The sequence below is a fragment of the Ovis aries genome, chromosome 11, assembly GCF_016772045.2.
Source record: "Ovis aries strain OAR_USU_Benz2616 breed Rambouillet chromosome 11, ARS-UI_Ramb_v3.0, whole genome shotgun sequence".
Taxonomy (NCBI): domain Eukaryota; kingdom Metazoa; phylum Chordata; class Mammalia; order Artiodactyla; family Bovidae; genus Ovis; species Ovis aries.
This window is the reverse complement of record NC_056064.1, coordinates 56,343,901-56,351,880: the sequence shown is the minus strand read 5'-3', so window position 1 is coordinate 56,351,880 and position 7,980 is coordinate 56,343,901. Positions and strand designations below refer to the sequence as shown.

Here is a 7,980-nt window from a genome sequence, read left to right as displayed (position 1 = left end):
ACTCCGTGCACATCCCTCCTCCTTATATAGGATCCAGCCCAAGGGGATGGCCGCCCCCCTTGCCCGGCTGGCTTCCCTCCCCCCACCCAGCCTCTGCCTTGGATTGGTGGAAACTGGCCCCAGCTGTTACCCAGGCAACCAGTTGAGCCGGATAGCGGCCGCCCCAGGCGCTATTGTGCTGCTCTCAGGCCCCTGAGGGGACCAGATCCGGCAGCTTCCCCCACGTCTCCTACCACCCGGCACAGCTAGTCACTCCTCTCCTGGGTAGTCGAAGGCTCTCCAAAGGGCAGGCAAAGGGCTCCAGAACCAGAGGCAGCCACTAGCCCAGAGGGTCCCCAGCCGCCTCCCCTGACCCCCCACTCTGGCACAGAGTAAGCTTGGCAGCATCGCGGCTGGAGCAGTATGGTGAGCCAAGGACTGCAAAGGAAGCGCCTGGAAGAGGAGGAGGCCGCGGCCCAGGCCCCACCCCTCCCCCTCCCGTGTTGGGGTGGGCTAGCTCTCCAGAAAAGAGGACAGGGCTCTAAGTAGGGTCCCGTGGGGTAGCTGATGTCATTTGCATGTCCTTCGTTGAAGAAGGTTCCTGGCGTGCTCTGAGGAGGGTGATGGGCCTTAGGGACATGGGGGCTGTGGCCATCACACCCCCCCAGGTCAAGGTGAGCTAGGATGGCGGGGCTGGGCATAGAGCAGCTGCACCCCTGCTGTGCACCCCCACCCAGAGCCGTGCTTGAGGCTGGTCCCCCGCAGGCATCCCACCCGCCATCTGACCAGGAGCTGCCCGGGCACCTTCTTCCTCTAATTCACCTTCTCAAGTGGTCTCAGGTCTCTTGGTTCACCTCCTTGGAAGGTTTCTCTTACCAGCTTCTGTCCAACTTCCTACTGTAATTTTTCCCATCTCAAAGTTCCTCGGAGGGGGCTTCCCTGATGGTCTAGTGGTTAAGACTCCATGCTCCCAAGGCAGGGGGTCTGGATTCCATCTCTGGTCAGGCAACTAAGATCTGGCTTGCTGCAACTAAGAGAGGTGCAGTCAAAAAAAATAAATAAATAAAAGCTGCAAGGAGACACACAGCGGAGCCAGGACCCACCCTGATGGTCAGAGACACTGAGGCAGACAGCTAGGTGACAGTGTCAGCCGGGTTAGTGCAGGGACGAGCTCTTCTAAGGACAAAGGGATAGAGAGAAGAGGGTGGGGTCTGGAGCCCAGGGGGATGGGTGGGCGGCACTGGTGGGGCCTCACCTTTCCCAGGAACAGGTAGGGCCTGACCCAGATCCTTGCGGGAGGGAGTCCTTCCAAGTTGATAAACTGAAATGGTGTGTGTGTGTGGCGGGTGTGTGTGTGTGTGTGTGTGTGTGTGTGTGTGTGTGTGTGGTGGGGGTCCTCCCAGGAGATCCAGCTTAGCCTTTCTCCTGAGGCCTGGCCCTTCACTGGGGCTGAGTCAGAGCTCACCCTCCCTTGCTCTCTGAATCCCAGGGACCGGCTCAATGCATTGATCTCTGCCCCGGGGTTGGCACAGAGAAACCCAACAGCTCCACCCCCCACCCCTCTCTGGAGCCACAGAGAGAGCTGGAATTGGGTCTGGCACCTGCTTCGTCCGGGTTGGCAGAGACGCAGCTGTCCGGCCCAGCGGAAACCCCTCCCAGCTGTCCTGACCTTCATGCCCAGTTCCCTTCATCCAGATTCGCCACCCCCTGCCCACTGGCTGTGTGCCTGCCCTTCCCGGGGGCTGTACCACTTCCCTGACCGAATCCAACAAGACAGAGCCTCAGTGTGAGGGGAGGGCAGGGTCAGGCCCAGTGCTGTTCAATAGGATGTCATTGATGACTTTTTACAAAATGATGCTGAGAGAACCCACTAGTCAGAAAATGGTCTTTCAGTTAGAAAGTCTCCTTGAGACTCAGAAGTGTGACCCACCTGTGCTGGAATCTCCCACCCTCCACCTCGGAGCCAGGGCACTTGTGTCTTCTTAGTATCTTGACGATGGTCATGTACAGGCTAGAGTTAGATGGATGGCATTTCAAGTGTGCAGGAATTGGGGAGGGCCCAGGTTACCCAGAAGACCCAGGAGGGACACCTCTGACTCCGCATCTCTGGGGGGCCTCGCCTCTTCTAGTTCTAACTTGTCATCTCTGAAACTCCTCTACTGATCTAAACACTGACTTTCCAGCGACTGCCCTGGTGGTCCAGTGGCCAAGACTCCAAGCTCCCAGTGAAGAGAGCCTGGGTTCGATCCCTGGTCAGGGAATTAGATCCCATATGCTGCAACTGAGAGTTCGTATGCCAAAACTAAGATCTAGGGCAGCCAAATAAATTTTGAAAAACAAACAAAAAAGCAGAATTTCCAGGAATATGCATTTTCTGTTTTCATTTTCTTAGTCTGAGGGTTTCTGAAGTGTATGCATGCGTGTGTTTGTAGGTGTGCAAGCGTGTGTGTGTGTGTGTGGTCTGTAAGTATGCACACACGTGTTTGTGTGTGTGTGTGTGTGTGTGTGTGTGTGTGTGTGTGTGTGGTGGTGTGGAAGTATACATGCCTGTGTTTGTGTGCTTGTGGTGTGCGTGAGAGTCTTGGAGCTGGAGAGAGGAAGGGGGGCGTCCACCCTGCCCAGTCTTGCAGACAGAAGGTCAGAGACAGTTTTATCTTGCCCTGTGCATCTGGAAGCTCCTTAATTCCTCAAGAGAAAGTCTGAGCTAGAACAATTCCTGGAGACCAGCGTAACTTCCCACCTGAGACAAGAGTACCTATGACCCAAGGGGCTTGTCTGAGGTCTCCTGGCCCAGAAGGGGCTGAGCCTGGATTCAGATGTTGCTTTTCTGCTTTTCTTTCCGCAGCCCCATACTATGTCTTCTGGGAAGCTATTTCAGTAGCCACACACGAGGCAAGGAGTCGCTAGTGTTGGTAGAGTAAGCTTGGGGCAGGATGCAGAGTTTCGGAATCTGCGGATGCGGGAGGATGGAGGGGTGGGCTCCCAGCGCCCCCCACCCCAGCTGCAGCCTCCCCTGTGATGTCTCACTTCCTGAGCTAGGGTGCCCCGGAACATTTAGATTGGGGAACAAGGAATCAGGAATCTCGGTTCCAGGCCGCTCGGGTTTGGGGGTGGGAGGCACAGCAATGATAAACAGGAAAAAATTGCTCCTCAAAGTAACTGACGTGATATGGAAAGCTTCGCCTGAAGCCAGGCTGTCCGGTGGTGGCACCCACCTTCCAGCCTCAGCATCCTGCGTCGTGCTGCCCACCCACCCCCAGCTGGAGAGCCTTGTGCATCCGAGGGGTGTATCTACCTGACCCACTTCCCCTCCTGGTACAACCTGAGCTCAAGGTGGACTTGCGATACCTGAGCACCTGCTCTTCCGGTGGGAGGGCATGATCAGTAAACGGTTCTGGAGGAAGGACAAGGCCAAGTTCAAATTCCGCCTGCTGCCACTTACATGCTCTTAGCCTTATCCTACTTGCTGGACTTCTCTGCGCTTCGGTCCCTTCTCGTGTGAAATTGAGGTGTCCCAAGTTAGCTTGCGGGGCTGCTGGGAGGGTGACCCGTGGGGAATAGGGTGGATCCTCAGGAAATGTTGGCAGAGACCCTTACACCTGGCTGTAAGTGGCCCCCTGCTCACCCGCAGCCTCCTGGTGCAGGAGGGTGGTAGCCTGGGGACTTCTCTGTGCCACTTGCACCCTCTGTTGCAGGAGTCCCAGACACTCTGCGTAGGGACCTGAGGGCCTACTGTGCCTCCTCTGACCAAAGCCAGTGGACTCTTGGAGGTATGCAGTGCCGGGACCTGGCCACCAGGAAGCAGCAAGGCTACTGTGAGTTCCGAGGCTGGGTGTGAAGGTGAGGCTGGGGGTGGGCATCCTGGTACTTCCAGCCCCAGAGTGGGATTTAACTTTGCTGTTGTTCAGTCACTAAGTCGTGTCTGACTCTTGGCAACCCCACCGACTGCAGCACTCCAGTCTTCCCATTTCTTCACCATCTCCCAGAGTTTGCTCAAACTCATGTCCATTGAGTCAGTGATGCCATCCAACCATCTCATCCTCCGTCGTCCCCTTCTCCTCTTGCCCTCAATCTTTCCCAGCATCAGTGTCTTTTCCAACGAGTGGGCTCTTCCCATCAGGTGGCCGAAGTTTTGGAGCTTCAGCATCAGTCCTTCAATGAATATTCAGGGTTGATTTCCTTTAGGATGGACTGATTTGATCTCCTTGCTGTCCCAGGGACTCAGGTCTAACTCAGGGAGCCCAGAGATGGGCTCTGCGGCATTCCCAGAGGGTGAGCGTGGGAGGCGATTCCAGGCTGGGCCTCAGCTCGCTCCAGACTCAATCCGCACACTGTCCCGGGCGCCCACTGCGGGCTGTGCTGGTGACTTTTCCCCACGTGGGATGGGAGAGCTGGCCAGGCTCAAATTCTAGTCTCTCTGGACTGCAAGCCACGCCGGATGGTGTTTATTTGCTAGTGACTGCTTGAAGGAATTGTCCATTTCACCAGGGCTAGGAAAACAAGGGCTTGTGGGGTGCCACTGCGTCTGGGTTTCCCAGAGCTGCTGGCAGCTGGGTCCGGCTCCTCCTGGGGGTCCTGGCCAGCCCTGGGCATGGCTTCCTGCCATCCTTCCAGGCCAGCAGCACTCCCACCCCACCCCGAGGTAGCCTCCTTCTCGACCCACCACCCACAGCCACTGCACGACCGATTCCTTCCAGCCTGGCCCAGGGGCTCCTCTCCAGATCCGTGTCCCGCCCAGGGCAGCCTCGGCGCTCCCTCCCCGGCACGGGTTGCCCCTCCACTCCTCTCTGAGTCAGCTCCTGGAACCCATCTGCCTTTCTTCAGAGTCCTCGCCCCCAGGGTTTCTGATAGCCAGACTGAGCCCAGGCCGGTTCCCAGCACCCTTGGAGCACTGGGCAGGCCATCCAGAGTGCCAGTGCGACCGTTCCCAGGGCCGCCCTCCAGCCTCGCCCCTTCCCTTCCCAGGCTCCCTCGTAATCCTGCTTTGCTCCAGACAGTATCGACTGTTCAGGCTCATCCCCCTGGGCCTCGGGCCCCACCCTCCCCCTCCTCCCCCTCCTCCCCCTCCTCCCCTTCCCTCCTCCCACCACCCGCCGCTTCACACGTTCTGATTGTGCTGATCACAGACTCAGTTCTGCTGGAAGAATCGTCAGGCAAACAGCTGAGAGGGAGCTGCAGGCACCCCCGGAAAAAGCCACAGGGTGACCCAGGACCCAGGAGCATGCGGCTGGCAGAAAAGACAGGTAAGGCAACTAAGACCCAGGAATCTGGAGGTGGGGTGGGAATGGGGAGCTTGAAGTGGAAAAAATCAAAAGCTGGAAGGTGAAACCTAAAATCTGAAAGTGTAGACTAGGCGGGGAGGGACCAGAGTGTGTGTTTGGTCCTCATCCCATATCGGCCACCAGCCAGATGCGTGTGACAGCAGGCAAGTCACACCTGAGCCCCCTGGACTCAGTTTCCCTATCTGAAAACCAGGGCCCTTCCAGCTCCAGTGGTACTAGGAGACAGAAAGAGACAGAGATGCTCTTTGGGGTAGAAAGGAGAGAACTTGGTCACATCTCTCCTTGAAGAGAAGGCAGCTGTTTGCTACAGCAGCGCGGTTGCCATGATTACCATGGGTCCGGATCAGTCACCAAGGATGCCTTAAGAACACAGTGCTCAAGCCCCAGTTCAGACTGTCTGACTCAGGCTGCCTGGGAACCAGGCGATTCAGAAATAATCTCTAAGATGGCAAGAAAGGCCACCAAGCACTTCGTCCCATTGATAGTGGAGCCAGGCCCCTGAGGGGGTGGGCTGGGGTGGAGAGGACATGGCCATTGGGATCGCGTTTGGCTGGACCTGACTAGGGGCTCTGCATGGAGCCAGGGTGAGTAGAGACCTCAGGGCCAAGGTCAGGGTGGGGCTGCTCCAGGCCAGGCTGGAAAGAGACCAAAAGTTCTAACCTGCCATTCTGCACTTCCTAGCTGCCCAGCTACGGGTGACCCTGCTGCCCACACCCAACAGCAGCGGGCTGAGCCAGGAGCTTGAAGGCCGTTGGCCCGAGAGCCCTGCGGCGTCCCCATGTGTGGCTGGAGTCATCCCTGTCATCTACTACAGCATCCTCCTGGGCCTGGGGCTGCCTGGTGAGTGGGGAGTGGGGTCTGGGGTCCAGGGCTGGGCCAGAAATTGGGGTCCTCCTTCAATCCTCCATGCTGACCTCTGAGACACGGGATCGTAGATTCCTTCCCCTTGCCTTGTGGTCACTGCAAAGCCAAGCGTAGTGGGGAGTAAAAGCGAGGGTGCTCAGTGGCTGTTGTGTCTGATGCTTTGTGACCCCATGGACCGTAGCCCACCAAGCTCCTTTGTCCATGAGGTCTTCCAGGTAAGAAGTCTGGAGTGGGTTGCCATTTCCTCCTCCAGGGGATCTTCCCAACCCAAGGGTCGAACACACAACTCCTGTATCTCCAGCACTGCAGGCAGATTCTTTACCACTGAGCCACTGCAGAAGTTTGGCATGGTCAATAGCTAAACCCAAGTTTTCACCAGAGCAGACAGCCCCCTTTTTCCCCCAGGAATGGGCATCTCCTAGAATGACTAACGCCATGCAGAACAGCCCAGAGCCTCACATTGACAGCTTCTTGCACCATCCGCTGCATTCAGAGAGCAGAGCAGGGGTGTGGATGCAGGAGAGGATGGGTGGAATTAGGGAATGGCTCATCCCTGCCTGTAGCCTGGTAAGGCAGTGGCCTGCGGTGCCATGGCTGGACAAGGAAAGGCTGATCATCTGCTTAACCTTTCCAACAAAGTGAGGTTTCAGAAGGTTCCGGAAAGACGAAAAGAGAGGCAAGAAGCAGCAGGTGGGGAGGGATGAGGAGAAAGCACATCAGGCAGCCCTTCTAACCTCTGACCCCTCCCCTCCCTAACCTCGGTGACCATCAGTCAATCTCCTGACTACAGTGGCCCTGGCCCGCCTCGCCGCCAGGACCCGGAAGCCCTCCTACTACTACCTTCTGGCACTCACGGCCTCAGACATTGTCACCCAGGTGGTCATCGTGTTCGTGGGCTTCCTCCTGCAGGGAGCCGTGCTGGCCCGAGAGGTGCCCCAGGCCGTGGTGCGCACAGCGAACATCCTGGAGTTTGCTGCCAACCACGCCTCGGTCTGGATCACCGTCCTGCTCACGGTGGACCGGCACAGAGCCCTGTGCCACCCCCTGCGCCACCGGGCCACCTCGTCCCCGGGCCGGGCCCGCCGGGCCGTCGCTGCTGTCCTTGGTGCTGCGCTGCTCACTGGCATCCCCTTCTACTGGTGGCTGGACGTGTGGAGGGACGCAGACCCGCCCAGCATGCTGGACGAGGTGCTCAAGTGGGCTCACTGCCTCATTGTCTATTTCATCCCTTGTGGCGTTTTCCTGGTGGCCAACCTGGCCATCGTCCGCCGGCTGCAGCAGAGGGGCCGGAGCGGGCCACGGCCCCAGATGGGCAAGAGCACCGCCATCCTCCTGGGCGTCACCACGCTCTTTGCCCTCCTCTGGGCACCCCGCATCTTTGTCATGCTCTACCACCTGTACGTGGCCCCCGTCTACCGCGACTGGAGGGTCCACCTGGCCCTAGATGTGGCCAACATGGTGGCTATGCTTAACACCGCCATCAACTTCGGCCTCTACTGTCTCGTCAGCAAGACTTTTCGGGCCGCTGTCCGAGAGGTCTTCCAGGACACCCACCTGCCCTGCACCCTGGGGTCGCGGTCAGTGGGCACGGTGGCAGAGCCTATGCTGAAGCCTCCGGGACTCCCCAAGGGGGCAGAATTGTAGAGGAGGAGCCCACACAGGGAGTTTGGGATGGCTCATGCTCGGATTACTGGGGTCTTTGTGCTTGTGCCCACAAACTTTATCAACACTCTCCATTGCAATCTGGGGGTGGGGAGAGTGGTTTCTCGCTTCAGAGGTGACTCCCCAGGAAGCTAAATTAATGTTGGTGGGCTGAATGAACGAATGAATAGATGGATGGATGGATGAATATGAA

General features: G+C 57.9%; 2 protein-coding genes across 2 annotated transcripts; both read left to right on the top strand.

Moving 5' to 3' along the window:
• Window positions 1-5,079: 5,079 nt before the first annotated feature.
• Window positions 5,080-6,430, top strand: LOC101105673 (probable G-protein coupled receptor 142). The gene is made up of 2 exons (XM_042256830.2): window positions 5,080-5,222; window positions 5,943-6,430. The coding sequence occupies exons 1-2, from the start codon at window positions 5,201-5,203 to the stop codon at window positions 6,179-6,181; spliced, it is 261 nt and encodes an 86-aa protein (XP_042112764.2). The 5' UTR covers window positions 5,080-5,200; the 3' UTR covers window positions 6,182-6,430.
• Window positions 6,431-6,715: 285 nt separating this feature from the next.
• Window positions 6,716-7,769, top strand: LOC132657445 (probable G-protein coupled receptor 142). Its single transcript, XM_060395918.1, has 2 exons — window positions 6,716-6,815; window positions 6,916-7,769. The coding sequence occupies exons 1-2, from the start codon at window positions 6,716-6,718 to the stop codon at window positions 7,767-7,769; spliced, it is 954 nt and encodes a 317-aa protein (XP_060251901.1).
• The last annotated feature ends 211 nt before the right edge of the window (window positions 7,770-7,980 follow it).

Bases quoted from the DNA above. Each gene is read 5' to 3' on its own strand.
- LOC132657445 (XM_060395918.1), top strand. From the start codon at position 6,716: ATGGCTGGACAAGGAAAGGCTGATCATCTGCTTAACCTTTCCAACAAA. The intron at 6,816-6,915 runs GTGGGGAGGGAT...TCCTGACTACAG, and splicing joins AGAGAGGCAAGAAGCAGCAG to TGGCCCTGGCCCGCCTCGCC.
- LOC101105673 (XM_042256830.2), top strand. From the start codon at position 5,201: ATGCGGCTGGCAGAAAAGACAG. The intron at 5,223-5,942 runs GTAAGGCAACTA...TGCACTTCCTAG, and splicing joins GCGGCTGGCAGAAAAGACAG to CTGCCCAGCTACGGGTGACC.